The sequence below is a fragment of the Brachycentrus maculatus genome, unplaced genomic scaffold (genome assembly GCF_059751285.1).
Source record: "Brachycentrus maculatus isolate JH-2025_06_01 unplaced genomic scaffold, ASM5975128v1 h1tg000188l, whole genome shotgun sequence".
NCBI lineage: Eukaryota > Metazoa > Arthropoda > Insecta > Trichoptera > Brachycentridae > Brachycentrus > Brachycentrus maculatus.
Window position 1 is genome coordinate 241,476 of NW_028280939.1, and position 19,563 is coordinate 261,038.

The window sequence follows — 19,563 nt, forward strand, 5'->3', positions numbered from 1 at the left end:
CTAATTTATATAAAGACCGCCAACTGCCTCGATTTTTTATGGCTGGAAGTGATATTCGCCAGCGGCCGGAAGTGACGTAAACGGCTAGAAGTACTAAGCTCCCGGCTGGGCGTGACTTCGCCGCGGTTGAATATTAAATCCAGCCGCCGAAATATTTATCATTCATTTTTCAGGTTAAATGGTATTTATATTGAAATTTGTTGTATTACATATTTTCAAAATTATAATATTAATATATTTCACTATCTAAATTTATTTATTTCAGTGTAAACAAAAATAGAAAGGTCACGGCTAAAACGCGACATTTATAAAAAGAGTTCAGGCGATTAATAATGGTTACTCAACTCAGCCTTACAATGGTAAATGGTAATGGTAACTTTTTTTGAAATTATTATCTCAAACTATGTATAAATATAAGGCTTTTCAACAAAAACAAAAACGATAGAATTTTCAAATTACTATATTATATTTAAAATTCTAGAAAATACAATATTTTAAAAGGGCGGAAGGAGTGCCCACCACTTCCTGAAGTTATGTTTCTTAACGGGGGTGCCAGTGCCCCTTTGTGGGCGTTTTGGAAGTCTGGCTAGGCGTTTTTAATTTTTTTGCATTTGGGGGGTGCTGCAGAAGTTCAAGGGAGCGTTGTGTCAAGTAAGAAAAACTACACTTTCATACGCAAAATTTAACTTTAACTTTGGCATAATACTCAATATTATCAAGTTCTTCATATAAGGATTTCTATTTTTCTATCGATAATTGTCTATAACTATAGTTTGTGTATATTTATTTGAAATATTTGAACAACTTGTTGGTATCTCATATTTTTCATTCCCGTTTTGGTGTTTTTGTTAGTGTATTAGTGTGTCTCGTCATTTCTGGTCGTTTTTTGAACAATCTGACGTTTACGAGTCGACCCCCCCTGGCTCTTCTTGCACTGACACACGACCAACTGGGACTTGGAACCGACACGGCCGCGACTGAACTCGTACACGGTATTCCAATCGCTCGTCTGCTTAGGCTGTTAGTTTCAGCATCGGCCTCCTGCCCTGAAATCTTTAACTAGGAACAAAATGAGCATCCTTACTTTTTTAGCCTTTACTCGTTTGCGAGTGATTTTACCTCTAACAAACAAAATACACTGCAATAACTATAAATAAATGATGTAACGGAATATAGAAGAAGAAAAACAATAATTGATAATTATTCGATCTACATTAATTAAATCATATTAAAAAGTGGACAGTAAAAATTATTGTTACCTTAAATGTAACTATAAAATAAGTATCATATACGCACATACATAAATACATATGTGTATTTATATTTTATATATATATATATATATATATATATATATATATATATATATATATATATATATATATATATATATATATATATATATATATATTTATATATAATGTAACATCATTTTATGCATATAAGATTTACTGAAAACACATATGGCAGAGATCTACGGCTGAATAACTGAAAAAATGTACACACGGGGTTTCACATCTTGAAAATTGGGGATGGGACTGGTACGTGCAATCGATTATGACGATTATTTAGTCTATTTTTTAATCCTAAGGGTGGTGACTGACCGGAGCGTTTCGTCGTAACGTAACGTCGTAACATCGCTCGCGGCGAGCATCACCGAGCATCCGAAACTATGGATGGAGCGCTCGGCTCGCTGTACTGACTATACGAATGCTCTTATCGTAACGTGTTACGTTACGACTAAATGGCTCCGGTCAGTCACCACCCTAAGGCACCGGTTTGTTAAATAGAAAACATTAAATTAACTTTTTTTATTTTTTGTGATTTGGATTTAGTTTATCCGTGTCGTCAGGAAATTAGAGTAACTGTTTTTTTTTAATCAATTTTTTTTTCCGAATAGAATTGATCTATTTTGCGTATTTAAAACGTTATTTCTCTATGGAATCGATGTTCATTTCTTATCAGTTTATTATCTTTTATGCAGGCGGCGTAGTTGAACTAGTATTTGGGTAAATATTCGTGTGATAAAATGGCGCTGCGGCATCGATTTCCGCCAATCGTAACCCAAATTTATGCACACATTTTTTAACGATATATATTACCAAAGTATTTTAAGGGTGAAATAGTTTTAAACAAAAATCGTCATGAGTATTACTAGAAATAAGGATAAAATAGAACTGCCATTTATGAAAAAAAAAACAGAGTCCCAAAAGAAGGGCATATTTTTCTCCACGGAATATATGGCCAATGTATGTGGCTTTTCGTCTTTTGACAGTGGTTAGGAGTTCTCTACCTTTACACACCTTTGCACATTTTGAATTGGGTATTCGTGATGTATTTTTCATACCTTTCTTATCTTACCCTTATTCCATCTAATACCGATCCAAATTATGACTCTAAATATATATGTGTCACCTACTTTCAAAATCCGTCAGATCCATGCAAGTCGATTTTACAAAAAATGCAAAATTCTCCGGGTAACATTTCGCTCACTCCTTTCAAGAACGTCATAAATCAAAATACTTGATTTTTCAGGAGAACGATTTTAAAGTTTAAAAATATAACACAATGTATTAAAAATAAATATCAAGCCACTTATTGAACTTTTTACTGTGCAACAGATCTTTTTAGGTAAAACCTGAAGGTTTTTTCTACATTTGAAAAATATTTAATTTATTTATAAAAATAATTAAACAACACATTTTCTTCAAAATGCAAAAACAACATTTTCTGCCCTGTAGCGGGTAAATATTAAGTTAAAAATATGCCTCTTTTGCTGGGATATGGAACATTTTCTGGGCATTCCGAAAACATGCACAACTGAAAATTGACGATTTTGATTTATGACGTTCTTGAAAGGAGTGAGCGATTTATGTTTAAAAGATTTGTCTGTCTTTAGATAAAATATCACGAAATAGAGAATTTTTCCATTTTTTTTTAGAAAATTATTCAGTATCAAATAAAACACGAGACACAACCGATAATGACGTCACCTTAATTTTTGACCTATCCCCGCTCTCTGATTGGCCAATATGGGCCAGAATGCAAGTTCCATGAATATAACGGAACATACAATATACAACGCTGTTTTTAAGTATTTTTTAGCAGGGTTTTCAAGTATATACATATTTTAACCAATAAAACCCACAATTGGCATTCCGATAGAGTATTTACTTTAAAATCTTATAAAATTAGATCTGGCGGATTTTGAAAGTAGGCGACACATATACTCTCTATAAATATAAACTCGCAGATATATTTTATTGTTTTGTTTTTTTTTTAAATGTTGGTGTTTTTCTCTCTCTTTATTTTAAATTCTTTTGCATTACATAACATAAATTCAAATCCAAAAAATATATATAAATATGAATACAAAAAAAGATCCCGCAAAGGCATGGTCTGTGTGTGGGTATACAATATAATTTAGTCATAGTAAAGGGTATAAGGGTATATGTATTATAAGTAGAACTAGAATAATAGTGTTAATAGAAAATACAAAAAATACTTGACCATGTGAAAACAATTATTTTTTTTAAATAAAATTAAAAACTTAAAAACATAAAGATGAAAAAGTAAAGTTAGCAAGCGTGTACTACAAGAAAAAAAGGTTTACATCTGTCTCTTCAATAAATAATCTGAGCAAATTTTTAAATTTACACAAAATTAGGGAATTAACATCTCACAAATAGTCACCGCAAAATTAATTAGTCTTGTTTAATCCGCTACATTCTGTTTTAAAAAGTTTATTAGAAGGTGGTAAAAAAAAATGAAGAAGGAAGGCATAAAAATACTTTTTTCTCAGTTCTCTCATTATTCGCGGTCACCAGGACCATTGAAAGCTGTCCCACCGCATGCCCAGATCTGATACATAAGCATCTAGGCTTCATGACAGATCTGCTCTTGCAAAGCAATTTTTTAAAAACTTAGTTGCGAAATTTATTGAAAATGTGAAACAATATAAAATTGTATCCCAATTTTACTGTGAATTTACATTTAAAAGCTTTTAATATACCTGTCACTGTCAATCTAAATAAATATTGTAAGTCCATCACCAAAAAAGTACCCCAGTGTAGGCAGTGAAAGGAATTAGTGTTTAGTTCAATTAGTCAGCTAGACCCGATTCCGACCCGACGCTGGCCGGTACACAGATGCCCACAACCCTGACCAGCACAGCAGACAGACACGGAACATCTGGACATCAGGACCAATCTTGCGATGCTGATTTCGTATTTAGACATAAAACTTCGTCACAATATCTATTATTTAACAGTAATTAATATGCTCCGTTAGGCGCGGATAAATTATAAGAGCAGAATACATGAGGCGACAACATACGTTGATTAGTTTTATCTTTACATAATTCGATATTTTTAAACAAAATTTTGACATTGAATTGTAGCCGCGGTGCGTGACAACCATCTCGTATTTATGTCATTACTCTTACCAAATTATAACTCATTGTTATTTCTTATTTTATACTCGTAAATCAATCACATTTTTAATTACCCTTTCTGTTGAGTGACGCTTCAGGACGGGAAGGGTATTTTTACCTTCTGCACTGGCTCCCATTTCAAAGTCAAAAAATAAGGGAATATTTTTTTTTTTTACATGAATATTATGCATCAATCTCTTTGTTAGATCTTATTATGTAAGTTCTTATTATTTTTGACATCTCAACACAGATGAAGAAGAATATGGAAGTCTGGCCATTTACGGGGCTTAAGGTGTCATAGGCTGGTTTAAGGTATCAATTTACACACGTGTAACATAAAAAAATAATAAAAAATCTAATTAAAGATAATCCAGTTTGTGACCAAGTATTTGACACACTCAAAATGTTCATATGTCATTTCAGTAGAATTCCATCTTTTTGGAGGTCTTTACTCCCAAAATACACGATTTCGAATTAACACGGTCAAAAAAAGTAAAAAATGAACATTAATTTCGACGCTCAGAGACAGTTTGACGACGTTTTTTATATCTATCATTATCACATCATTATCCACGTCTTCATAAACGCCCTTGAGGTAGTATTTGACGAAAATGGCGCTTTATAAAGTATCCAAAATTATTGTTGACATTGAGTAACAGTAATTTGTAATCCCCTCATGTACTTACTACTCGTATGTTATTTAGTTTTCGGCATTCACTTTGTGGTAACACGTGATTAAATTATAAATAAAACGCTTGTTCAAATTATTCAAACCCGTAGATGTAAGCATCTCAAGCTTACTAAACTAGTCGTAAAAATAAAAAAAAACTATTGTCTAGCAGCTAGACTCTAGCTTATAATTTACTTACTGCTCAATACTATTTGCAGAGAGGTATGCGTAATATTGATTTTTAAATAAAATTGAGACTTTAACACTAATTTTTCATTCCTTCTATTTTTTTCCACAAAGACTACACATATGATTATGTAAATTTGTTTCGATTTAAAGTTTTGCTTGAATTATTGCTTTAAAAAAACGGATCTAAGCATCGGATCTTCTTTTAAAATTAAATATTTTAGTACTTACTGTAAACTTTTTTCATTTTCATTTTTTTTCTGTTAAAATCAAATATTTGTAGTTTATAAGAGCACTTTTCATGTATTTATAATTTTGATATCTATTGTATTCTTTCCAGTACCCTTTGTTATAACCTAAAATAAAATGTATACCCGCACACAGGCCATGCCTTTGTGGTATCTTTTTTGTATTAATATAATAGGATACTTTTGTACTTGTAATTATATTATATTGTTATTTTATTTTTTGTTTCGGCATTAACTTTGTGGTAAGACATGTTACAATGATTAAAGAAAACACTTCGTTTTTTACCACTTAAGTTTTATTATAGACTACATGTTTCAGAAGTTAAACTTCCACCATTCAGGTCTGTATAATAACTAAAATATAAAATATAAAATTGTTCTATAAATAAGGAGAGGGGAAAGTAAGGGGAAGGGGTTAGTCAAGGAACGGAGTTTGAAAACAAAGGAAAAATGGAAAGCAATGGCGAAGAATTTTGAAACAATATATTATTTAATAAATTATTATTAAAATTCAGGTTTTTTTTGTATTTCTAAATTTTCAATTATGAATTATCTTGAAAATTTAGAAATACAAAAAAACCTGAATTCTAATAATTATTTATTAAATAATATATTGTTTCAAAAGTCTTCGCCATTGCTTTCCATTTTTCCTTTGTTTTCAAACTCCGTTCCTTGACTAACCCCTTCCCCTTACTTTCCCCTCTCCTTATTTATAGAACAATTTTATATTTTATATTTTAGTTATTATACAGACCTGAATGATGGAAGTTTAACTTCTGAAACATGTAGTCTATAATAAAACTCAAATGGTAAAAAACGAAGTGTTTTCTTTAATCATTATATTATATTGTAATATCCAAAAAACAAATGCAATAAATTTTAGTTTTTGAAATCCTGAATCGATTTTTTAACAAAAGAAACTCATCCACCATATTTTTATTATTATTTTTGTATAGTTTTTCTACACGGTATCGCGTTGTACCAGGGGTGGACTCTCAATTTTTTAACAAGGGGCTCGCGTGTGGAGGGGGAAAGGAGAAGGGGAGACGGGGGGGGTGTATCATTTTGTTTACAATCCACTATCCAAAATACATAATAATTAAAAATACTCAATATACACATCAAACGACAAAATAAAGATAATACTTATTTTTTATGGTAGATTACTGATTTAATCAGAGAATATTGATTTCTTTTAATTTAACAAGGGCTCGCCGGCCCAAGTCAAATTTAATAAGGGGCTCGCGCGAGCCCCTCCGAGCCCTCTGCAGCCCACCTCTGCGTTGTATGTAACTACCGTGTAAAGTAGGAGTTCTGTGTAATTGAAAACCAAATCACCTTGACATTGCCTCGATTATACATGCATTTTTATTACGTCTAAAAAAGTAAATTCCTAGTAATTATAAATTTAGTTAAATTATTTATAATTTTTTTTCAATATATAATTTGCCACGGTAATAATTAACCTAGTTTTTAATGTAATTTAACGTTAATTTATTCGATTTGCGCCAAATTTGTAATGTTTTTGATCTTGATGCTTGCTAGAAGGTGAATTCGATTAAGACTGTGACACAAATCACAGAACCGAATTAATTTACAACCAATTTCAGATTCGCGAGTCGATATTAATGATGATATTCCATCAGTGTCTTGTAGCTAGTAGCTACTAGCGACTCCATTTTTGGTCACGTCCTTTGAATAGGAATTAGAGTCATATTATTTTTGAAATCTCATCAAAGATGAAGAAAAATATGGAAGTCTGGGCATTTACGGGGCTGACGACCGTCATAGGCTGGTTTAAGTGATCACTTTACACACGTGTAACATTCACCAATTCTACCTATTATTGACAACCACATCACTAAAATTCTTGGAAGTTCTATATATATATATATGAACCAATTTGGAAACCTTGTTCTTGAATCACTAGAACTTCACTAGAGACATCTATTGGTGAGATGTAAAGAAGCTTTTTTATTAAGCAGAAACTCTTATATTAGTATGTGAGGTCCAAACCTTGGATTATAATCACACACATGAGAAACGCCAGAAAATACCATTTTCATTTTTATTATTAAGCTTATAATTTGACCAGATAATTTATTTACAACATTTTGAGTGTGTCCAAATACTTGTTCACAAAATCTGGATTATCTCCAATTACAGGAGTTATTTTCATATTATTTTTGACATCTCATTAAAGATGAAGAAAAATATGGAAGTCTGGGCATTTACGGGGCTGACGACCGTCATAGGCTGGTTTAAGTGATCACTTTACACACGTGTAACATTCACCAATTCTACCCATTAGAGTCATTGCTAAAATTCACAACTGATTTGATTATTCACACTTAGTAGTTTTTGTCTTCTATCAGGATTCGATCCAAGTATTGCGGGTACAAGATGTTTTTGGTTCATTTTTGTAAAAAAAAGTTATGATATCGTGGGTGTACTGGCAAAAATCGTTAACTCAAAAATATGCAATTTTGACGAAATGATGCATATTATAAAGTTTCAACTGGCAAAATACACTAAGTAGTTTGAAATGCCATATTAATGTGGTTTTAATAGTAATTTCATATTTGAGTTTAATAGCGGGTATTTTAGTCAGGCTAAAAGCTTTAAAGCTTTCTGTCTCCCGTAGTGCAATGGTCAGCAATCTCGGCTACCGTACTGGGGGTTCGATGCCCAGGGGGATCAAATAAATATAAGTGATTCTACACTCTAATATTTATTCAATATTACCCTGGAACGGAGGGCTGATCACCTTTGTGATCACATGTGTTAGCGATCAAGGTAACACTGCGTTTATATGATGCAGTGCCCTACGCACCATTGATTGCGAATAAGGGTTTGAAGATGAAGAATGAATGTTTTACCATGTATTTGAGCAGTATACAATTTAATAATATATATAATAAAACCCTTATCCGCACCCAAATGGGGCACTGTCATATAAACGCAGTGTTATCTTGATCGTTTATACATGAAAGAAAGGTGATCAGCCTTCCGCTTCAGGTACCAGTCCAAGGTAATTTTGAATAAATATTACAGTGAAAAAATCACTAATATTTATTTTACCCCCCTTGGAAATCGAACCTGGAACCTCCAGAACGGTAGCTGAGAGTGCTGACCATTACACTACGGAGGCGGACATTTAATAATAAAATAATAATATGATGTACTATTTCATTGAGCGTTGCTCCATATGGAAAAGTTGTATTGAAAGTATTTCAAATAGTATTGCTATATTCATAGATATAAATAAAAATGCAAATGATTGAAAGTATATTGGATAAAAAACATACAGAAAATATATATAGATAAAATATTTTTATAAATATGTATATTTTTAACTTTCAATGACTCTTTTCTATTCAAAACCATATAATTATTTCGAAGTAAAACTTAATTTTGAAATGCAAAAACGGTGTTTTCAGAAAAAAATCGATTAGGAACGTAAGATGTTACCTGGATTTAGAAAAAAATAAGTTGCGACTTAACGAATGCTGGGCCTTAAGGTAAATCGCTGATAACGAAATGATCAGTATACTTTTTTCCTTTTAAAAAGGAAAACCTTTCACCGAAATTACAATACGATGTTAGAAAAATTGCCGTAGTAAAATATCAAGCTAATCACTAAAGGGCGTAATCCGCGTGATATCTCGTATCCATATTTCTAGGCCAGAACATATACTATAATATTATAGTATATCGTATAGAAACAGTGTTATCTTGATCGTTAAATGCACGAAAGAAAGTTGATCAGCCTTCAGGTCCAGTCCAGGGTCATATTAAATAAATATTAGACTGAAAAATCACTTATATTTATTTTGATCCTCTTGGGAATCGAAACCGGGACCTCCAGCATGGTAGCCTAGCGTACTGACCATTACATTACGGAGGTGGACAAGTTATATAATATATATATATATATATATATATATATATATATATATATATATATATATATATATATATATATATATATATATATATATACATATATATATATATATATGTATATATATATATATATATATACATATATATATATATATATATATATATATATATATATATATATATATATATATATATATATATATATATATATATATATATATATATATATATATATATATATATATATATATATATATATAACGTGGTAATATTTTTCTTTGTAAATTGGGTGTAAATAATATGTAAAGTGGGTGTATAATAATAAAATAAACAATGTGTTGCTTTGTAATGAAAGAAACGACAGTAAAAGTTTATTCTTAATTAATCTTTACAATATTTTTCTATCTATCTGATTCTGACAGTTCACAATATAATATTTTTCTATATGATGTCTTTTGTTTATTCAGTGCGACGCATGCGACATCTGGTGGTAGATTTGTACTATATTTAGGGAATTTATTAAATTTTATAGGTAGGTACCTAGTTATTTTATTACATATAAATATATATATATATATATATATATATATATATATATATATATATATATATATATATATATATATATATATATATATATATATATATATATATATATATATATATATATATATATATATAATAAGGCATGTATAATATTGACAGGACGTTTTTTTTTAATTTTTACTTTTGACCGGATTTTTGTCCGTTATATCCAAAGTTTGTTAAATAGAGGTCCTTTATATCGAGGTTTTACCGTACTTAGGGGTCTCTCATCGGCAACCCTTATTTATGAGTTAATTATTGAGAAAATATAATATTTTAATACATTGTTGTGTTATTGAATCCGTCAAACTAAGTATCTACTTGTGTCGCTGTGTGTGATGACCTTTGCTAGCACATTAAATAAAAGATAAAATCGTATTTATTTTTACACGAAAGTTAACAATCCCCGAGAACGATTATTATACATCATTATTGGAAATATTTTAATGTTATGAAATTATATTCTTACATTGTATTTTATGCATTAAAGTAGTGATATAAGTATCAAATTTTCAAATTGCCAATTACTGGCCTTTTTAAATGTGTATATAATATATTTTTTGAGACGCTTTATCAAAAGTGTACAATGGTAAGTTAGATAAAAATAAGTATAAATTATAAATAAAAAAAAAACTTACGTTATTTATTGTTTTGGCATTCGCTCTGTGGTAAGTGGTAAAAAACAAGTTATAAATTAATAAAACACTTGTTTTTTACCACACGAGTGAGTAAAAACAAGTGTTTTATTTATAATTTAATCATTTCTTACCACAAAGTGAATATGAAACAATAAATATTTTAAAATTTGTAAAAAAAAAATAACTCTTCCCTCACGGTGCTAAAAAACTTCCGTTGATATGTATTTTGTACACCATATGAAAATGTCGTTTAAAAACGGGAAAAATGTGAATATTCATAAATGTTGCTTCTATTGACCAAAGTTGATGTTGAAATGTAATAATTTTGTAATGTTAGCTCGGATAATTACCTGAAAACGAGAAAAAAATACATCATAAGTGGCCGTTATAGCTGGCGTAGTGACACGACCGTCGCGTAAGATGATCTGCACAATACTTACATCAATTACTTACGCGTATACTTACAAAGCACGCCACGCGCGCACACACAGAAACGTTTGTGGATTGGTGATTTTATTCCCGATTTTTTCAGAAATTATTTATTTCAGTCGCTGCAAATGAATAATTTTATATTATAATACTTTCACGTAATACATATTACGGAGGAATACAATAATTGTGAGCCCGTATCTATTATATTTTATATTGATTCATTTGAAAAGTCGAGTTGTAGTAAATACATGTCACCGGGAGGGGAAGGTTAATGAATTTAAAACCATTATTTTTTTCTCCATTTTATATAACATGATTTATTTTCCATTTGTCAATCGCGTAAAACTTCATTGTTTTAATTGCCGTTTTTATTTTAAAATAGTTGTTAAGACAAAGGAGGTCTTATAAATAAAATCGCCTGGTGTTGGACTCTATTGAATACGTTTTTTTGTTTTTAAAATGACGTCACCCCGGCATGGGCCGGATGGAGGTAATAAAACGCCATTAAAAATGTCAGACAAGGTTCTGGTGCCCAAAAAGTCATTAATAATGAATTAGTGAAATCTTGTCTACTTCATAAGGTTGACATTTTTTTAAATTTAGACAATATTTATAAATAGCTGTACTCGGCCACGCGTTGTTTTGGCTCAGTATTCACATACATATTTTTAACATGTCAGATTTTGCAATGCTTGTGAAGCAGTGAACATATTAAAACTCTATGAAACAATAAAGCAATCGAAAACATTGAAAATGCTAAGTGACTGCAGCTGTCAAGAAGCACGATGTCTGTTATGAGCAACGTTTAAGTATTGCGTTTGTTGCTGTTACCTTCAACAGATGGCACTGCCATTGCGGTCTAAAAAGCTGTTTAAAAGAATGTTTTTATTGACTCATGTATTTTAAAAACGCGAGTATTCGAATGCAATGTTGTCTCAAATTTTTAATCCAACCGTTGAATTACTTTTGGGAGATTTAAGATTTTGAACAAACGAACTTACTTTTTTTATGTATATAGATTTACAGTCATTTTATTCAATTATTAGTTTAAAAGAAGCGCCCTTGAGTAGTACTGTACGAAAATGGCGCTATATAAATTATGTAAAATTATTACAATCATTAAAAATATAAAAATATAAAATAAAATTACTCGTTTAACATTTTTTTTTCTTTATTTAAAATTCTTTTGCATTACATAAATTCAAAAACAAAAAATATTTATAAAAAATAAAAATAAATACAAAAAAAGATCCCACAAAGGCATGGCCTGTGTGTGGGTATACAAAATAAATAGTCATAGTACAGGGTATAAGGGTATAGGTTTCTAAGTAAGTATAATTAGTTAATACAAAATACAAAAAACTTAAATTAAATACAAAAAAAAAAAAAATACTTGACTCTCAGTGAGCAATTTTTTATTTTATTTTTTTTAATTGAAACTTAAACATAAAAAAGATGACAAAGTAAAAAAGTAAAAAGCTAGCGATCATGTTCTAAATGAAAAAGGAACTTAAATCTGTCTCTTTTATAAATAATCTAAGCAATAACAACATAACACCGATTTGATAGGATATCAAAAAGATGATATTTAAAAAATTAATAATATATAAATATGGTCTGAAAAATATGCACATGATATATATATATATATATATATATATATATATATATATATATATATATATATATATATATATATATATATATATATATATATATATAAATAATAGATTTATTTTAAAAGTGTTTGAAAAAAGTGTATAATCTAATTCAATTAAATGAGTTCTCAACATATGTTTCGTTATTACAAAACAAACACCATATCATATTACCGTCTTCATAAATACAGATTTTTTACGCACATTTTTTTGTTAATTGATATGGTACAACAATTTTTCCAAAATATTGAGTTAATTTATATGTTTATAGCTTTTAAAAGTTTGCAAAATATCGAGCAAATTTGGTTTTGAAATAAAAAGAGTTATTGAAAGGTGAGGAGTTAAAAAATGTATAAAAATATTTTTCCCTATATATATTCTAAAAAACAAAAAAAAATCAAACATACATCCTTTAGAAAAATTGTGTGTGAACAGACCTCTCTGGTGGTCGCCCGGTGAATGAATTCTGTATTTGCAAATATCCTCTTAAAGAAGGCATATAAAGGATTTAAAAAAATGTTCCTTTAAATCGATCTCCTGAAATTTGAGCCATCCTATTTTGTGTTTTTTCACACCCAAGCATCCCATACTAAGTAAATAGTAATGTATACTTTATGTATTAATTTAAATCAAACACAGATTTTTAGACACTCGTTTCAAAATGCTATAACTAGGCGAAACAACTGTCACAATATTAATTTTTGTATGTGTTTTTGTTAATAAAATACAACTTAGTAAACTCAAAAAATCTGTGTTTGATTTAAAATTAATACATAAATAAAAATGGAGTTCTACAAATTAAACGCCAAATCAATAAATAAAGTAATGCATACGGCGAGCTAGGTTGCTTCAGTGCCACCTATAAAAAATATACATGCTCCAAATTAATGGGTAACCTCTGCACTTATGCCATTAAAGAGCATCTTTGATATATTTTATTATTTTTTATGTGAATGAAAGATTATTCTTAAAATATTCATAAGAGGATACATTGATAACAGCAATTAAAAGTAATAATATTCATGTCGATTAGCGAGTACATTGTGATTGCGTTATAATATTTTTTAATGTCCAAAATGACCCCTGAGTGAAATACGTATTCATTACATATTATAAAAAAATCTTTACCTCTGTATAGAGATATTTATACCCGATAAACAATCGGTTAATGTTGGGAATATTAAAAAATATAAGGGAATTTTCATCGCATCAAGCTCTATATATGTATCTTCATATCTCATAATTACACAATGGGAACCCTTTATTCATTTAAAGCTGTCCCAACCGCATTCCCATATCTGATACAGAAGCATCTAGGCTTCCTGACAGACCTCTCTTAAAAAGCAATTTTATTTAATTAACTAAGTTGCGAAAATTATAGAAAATGTGAAACATAATTTTATCCCACCACCAATCTAAATAAATACAAGTTTGTAAAACCACCACTAAATTTCTAGAAGTACTTCAGTGTAGGCAGTGAAAGGGATTAGTAGTTAGTTAACCGCCCTACCCATACGAACGTACGTAATACGTCTACTATATTATAGCCCGAACGCAACAAGTCGTATCCCATACGTTCATGTACAAAAAAAGTATACCAGCAACCACAGAAATGTTTGTGATACGTCAAATTGTTTCTACTCACCCTACAGATACGAATATGTCATACGGCACGTTAAGCATTTTGAGGTCAATATCACTGGCTAACTATTTTTTCAATGTATGCAGAATATGTTGAGATTATGTCGATTGACAATACATTCAATACTCTGCTGAGAACCTCTCACTTGCAAAGGGTCATAAATAGGTATATTGTTTGAAAAATTGTCTGGTACATTGTAAATAAGTACTGTTATCGAGACATCTTATGAAAAAAAACCTGAGGATTTTTCACCTACTTTTTGGATAATAACCCAAAGATAAGGGTGGTTAATTCAGCTAGATCCAATTCCAACCCGAAGTAGGCTGGTACACAGTTGCCTCCACATATCATATATAACCGGCATATCAGACAGACACGGAACAGTGCCAAACTCTTAGCCCTGGGGCTTCTCAAAGCTTCTGCGACGGCTCCTCATAACAAGCAGCATATTTTATTTTTAGTAATATAATGAATTTTTTTGAAGTACGATATTTTTTATGTCACAAACTAAAAATGGATTTGTTATTATCTAGGATTTAATAAAATGTTTTTGTCTGTTTACTGCTGTGAGATATTCTCTCCATTTGACAAAATTTTTAATGACCTTCAAGCATCTTATTATGTTTTTATTTTTACTTTTTTATAAACTCATGGAAAAATACGATGAAATATGTTGTTAACAATCTATTGTTCAAATATCAGAATTTTATTTTATTAGTGGTTTTAACACAATACGGATTGGAAAGGTATTTTTACCCATTCGGTTGATTGATGCTTAAGGACGGGAAGGGTATTTTTACCTTCTGCGCCGGCCTCATTTCAAAGTCAGAAAAGAAGGAATTACATATTTAATGTTTTTATATGAATATTATGTACCAACATCTTTGTTAAGGTCTTAACTATATGAACATAATTATCAAATCCCGTCACCAGCGGTCCGCAGGCGTAAAAAACACCCATTCTTAGTTTGTTAAGAAGGTCTTGAAAATTTTTATCAAATGGAGATGATAATTTAGTGCAGTTAGCAGAAATTGCAGCTGTTTTTTATTATTATTTATTATTATGCCAGCTAATGTTTTTTTTAAATGTTTTGATAATGTATATTTATTTTTTCTCTTTTCCAGCTTTTGGAGATGTTGAAGTTCTATGCCCGGTTTGAGATTAGCGATGAGAGCGGAGACCCCCTCACAGATCGTGACATGACTCTGGACCACTACTCCAGGATAACATCTCTTCAGGTTAGTTACCCATTATTCCCAGGTACCTAAATAACCTAATATTTCCTGTGTAATAATCTTTGACCCAGTAACTAATTCAATTGTTATGAGCATATAATGTTTTTTTTTCGCTGCTCCAAATTAGGAACTCAGCTATTTAATAATGTGGCTGCCTTATATGCTCCACTGCGTCATTTAAATTCATAAATAAAAAAAATAACCACACTTAACAATATAGGTTTTATTTTTCTTTGAAATTCGTCAACGTGGATGAGACGAGGTTTGATATGACTCACTACATTTGTATTTTTACCAACATATCCATTTCAATATTTCTTCTATGATTCATTATTTTTTCCCTTTAGAAAGCGGCATTTGCAAAGTTTCCTGACCTGAGAATGTTTTCGCTTGCGAATGTTGCCAGTGTTGATACAAGGGAGAGTCTTCAGAAGCATTTCGGTAACTTAAGGTTGGTACTTTTATAGTAAAAATAATGTGACAAGAACTGCAATATTACTTTTTTAAATATAATTAGTACACATAGGGCGCTTGTGCACTAGACGGAATTTCAGTGTTTAGTAGTCTAATTAACATGAAAAAACAAATGATTGGCTTGTGCTTTTGTCCGTCTTTCTTCAGATCGATAAGCTCGTTTGGTGCGTGTGAACTCGATCACGCTAAACTGTCGTAGTCGCTTTTATTGGAAAAACCAGACTGCCGGACAGTAAAATTCCGGGTAGTGCACAAGCGCCCGTATCAATCATGTGTGGAAAATGGTATTCACAATTTGATATCCTCTGTTCATGGGACAAAAGACAAGTCTTTGAAGGAAATAATTGTTAAACAAAAAATTAAATAACCTTTGTATTTTAGTGTTGAAAAGCTTCGAGCGATCGCTACTCATCTGAACTTGGTCCCATTACCAGGATCTGAACACGAGGCAGAATGGCATCGCCTGGATCAGGAATTCCTCAGAGAACTACTGGTAATGTTCAACATATTTTTTCCATTTTTAATTTAGATTTTACTTGGCAATACCACAATTGCTCGATGCATTTCACATTATTTCCAAACACCGTACGGCTTTTAGATATTACCACAAAGCGACTGCCGAATCAATTAATGAAAATATTATTTTTTTACTATATTTATGGCTTGGCTGCAAGTAAGGGGAAAAAAAGACAATGAAATGCATGTGAAATATAAAACAAATACCCAAAATACTTAATTCAACTACATATTATGGTAATTTCCCGAGAATCTTCCTCTTTTGTATTAATGTAAAGGCCACCAGAATCGATAACAATAGCTGAAGTTTAATTTCAATACGGAATCGTAGAGGAGAGTTTTGATACTGATTGATTATGATAACATTATTTGCAATATTTTAAGTGTGATCAAATCATTGTTTGCAATGGGTTTTGCCAAATTAGCGGTAATTTTTTTTTTATGCTGATATTTTAACATAGATGAAGAATATTTCAAGTCTGGGTATTTACTGGGAAGAATCTTACAAATATTTCATAAACGTCTACTTAGTAAAATAAAAAAAATACTCAAGAATCGCATGTGAAAGCAGATGTCAATTGAAGGATAAATGTAACTATCAAAATTTGAGTAGTGTGGTTGTCAATCATGGGTAGAATGGTGAATGTTACACTTGTATAAAGTGATCACTTAGTTGGGCATTGCAAACCAGCCTACGACGGGCCGCGAGTCCTGTAAATATCCAAATTTCCATATTTTCTTCATCTGAGATACCAATATTGCAATCACAATAAGCGGTTTTCCATTTCATATATTTATGTTTTTTTTTTGAGTGTGTCAAAATACTTTACATATTTTTTTGACATCTTAAAAAGCTTCTCCATCTCACCAAAAGATGTCTCTAGTAAAAATTCTATTGATTCAAGAACAATGTTTCGAAATTGGATCATATATATGAGAGCTTCCAAGAATTTAAGTAGTGTGGTTGTCAATCATGGGTTGAATTGGTGAATGTTGTCAGCCCCGTAAATGCCCAGACTTCCATATTCTTCTTCATCTATGTTGAGATGTCAAAAAACAATATGAAAAATAACTCCCATAATTGGAGATAATCCAGATTTGTGAACAAGTATTTGGACACGCTCAAAATGTTGTATTTATCGCTATGTTGCATTTTGCAGATATCGCGGCATTCCCGCCGCATATCCCAACTGGAGGAGCTGAATGCGATGCCTCTGTACCCCACGGAGGCGGTGGTGTGGAACGAGAGCGCCGTGCCCACGGAGTACTATAGCGGAGAGGGCTGTCTGGCCCTCCCCAAGCTGAACCTGCAGTTCCTGACGCTGCACGACTATCTGCTGAGGAACTTCAACCTCTTCCGCCTTGAGAGCACCTGTGCGTTTATTTATTTATTTGTTTTATTTGTTTGGGAATTAGGACTCTTGTGCACTACACGGAATTTTACTAAAAAAAAACACATAATTAGGGCAAATCATTGCCTATTTTTTACCTACTTTTTTATTAGTTTCAAATTTGCATGGATAAAATGTTGAAAAACCATACCATAAATTAAGCATTTTCGGTATCACGTAATTTCAAAATACCTTATTAGGTATGTACCCACACATTCCTTGATACCAGCCTCTCATGTTATTCAAAATCAGGTTCGGAAATATAAACTTTCGGCCTTATCATGGTCTTGTTGGTGATATCAGAGAGGTTACCTAAGATCAGTTTTGTGAAACGGAACCCGGATGCCTTGCATTAAAAAAAACAGATATTTTAAGGAAGAAAAGTAATGGGAGTGAATGAATTACTATTAAATTAATTAATTATTAAATGAATTACTTAATATGTAAATAAACAATACATACATCCAATTTGCTTTAAAAATATGGTTTTCAGTTTTGACATAGCTGGTATTTGCATATTACTGATTTATATCAATATTAATTTGTCTTCTAATTAGCGAACAAATATTTTGTTCCTTTAAACCATGTGTTCAGTATTGTATATACTTTTAATTTCAAATACAGACGATTCATTGACTGTTGATTTAATTAAAACTATTTTAATTCAAATGCGCAGTATAATTTAATTTTTGGCATATTTTATATGATTAATTGTGACAACATTTTGAGTGTGTCCGAATACTTGTTCACAAAATCTGGATTATCTCCAATTACAGGAGTTATTTTCATATTATTTTTTGACATCTCATCAAAGATGAAGAAGAATATGGAAGTCTGGGCATTTACGGGGCTGACAACCGTCATAGGCTGGTTTAAGTGATCACTTTACACACGTGTAACATTCACCAATTCTACCCATTGTTGACAACCACACTACTCGAATTCTTGGAAGTTCTGTATATATGAACCAATTTAGAAACCTTGTTCTTGAATCACTAGAACTTCACTAGAGACATCCATATTCTTCTTCATCTTTGATGAGATGTCAAAAAATAATTAATTGTGACCATAAAAATAAAAATCCATGGTCATATTTAATAAATATCATGTTTTCAGATGAGATCCGGCAAGATATTGAAGATGCTATCGGAAGGCTTTGTCCGTGGTAAGCCAATATGTCCGATTACTTATCAAATACCTTATTAATGCATCAGTGTTCCACAAAGTCATGCGATGATGCAGAAAGTACCCGCAGTATTTGAGTGTTTTCACACTTCCTGTGCTAAAAATACAAAATTCAAAACTGCCCCCAATCAGATGTGGTTATATCCAAATTACACTTTTAACATTGTCCTTGCAATATTTGTGGAGGTCCTCACCAAAACGTTACATTTCCATTATAAACGATTTTAAGTTATTATTGTTTTGTTTTGGTGCGATTTAATGATTTCATATTGGTTTAACACAGGATCGGTCACATTTTGTCGGAACTTTAGTCAAGATTTTGATACAATACAGTAAACAGAACAGATTTGCGTTAAAGGATTTTT

The 19,563-nt window shown here is 30.9% G+C and overlaps 2 protein-coding genes across 2 annotated transcripts in view; one reads left to right on the forward strand and one right to left on the reverse strand.

Moving 5' to 3' along the window:
• Window positions 1-939, reverse strand: part of LOC148307811 (G protein-coupled receptor Mth2-like) — a 56,165-nt gene extending 55,226 nt beyond the window's left edge. The window contains exon 1 of the mRNA XM_088262754.1: window positions 925-939. The gene's annotated coding sequence lies outside the window, so the exon portion shown is untranslated. The remainder of the gene's footprint in view (window positions 1-924) is intronic.
• The window catches only part of LOC148307809 (RNA helicase aquarius), a 120,952-nt gene that overhangs the window by 83,815 nt on the left and 17,574 nt on the right, over window positions 1-19,563 (forward strand). Inside the window, exons 7-11 of the mRNA XM_088262781.1 lie at window positions 15,522-15,635; window positions 15,980-16,083; window positions 16,488-16,599; window positions 17,783-17,996; window positions 19,130-19,178. Of these exons, the coding sequence (XP_088118907.1) occupies window positions 15,522-15,635; window positions 15,980-16,083; window positions 16,488-16,599; window positions 17,783-17,996; window positions 19,130-19,178 (593 nt within the window). The remainder of the gene's footprint in view (window positions 1-15,521; window positions 15,636-15,979; window positions 16,084-16,487; window positions 16,600-17,782; window positions 17,997-19,129; window positions 19,179-19,563) is intronic.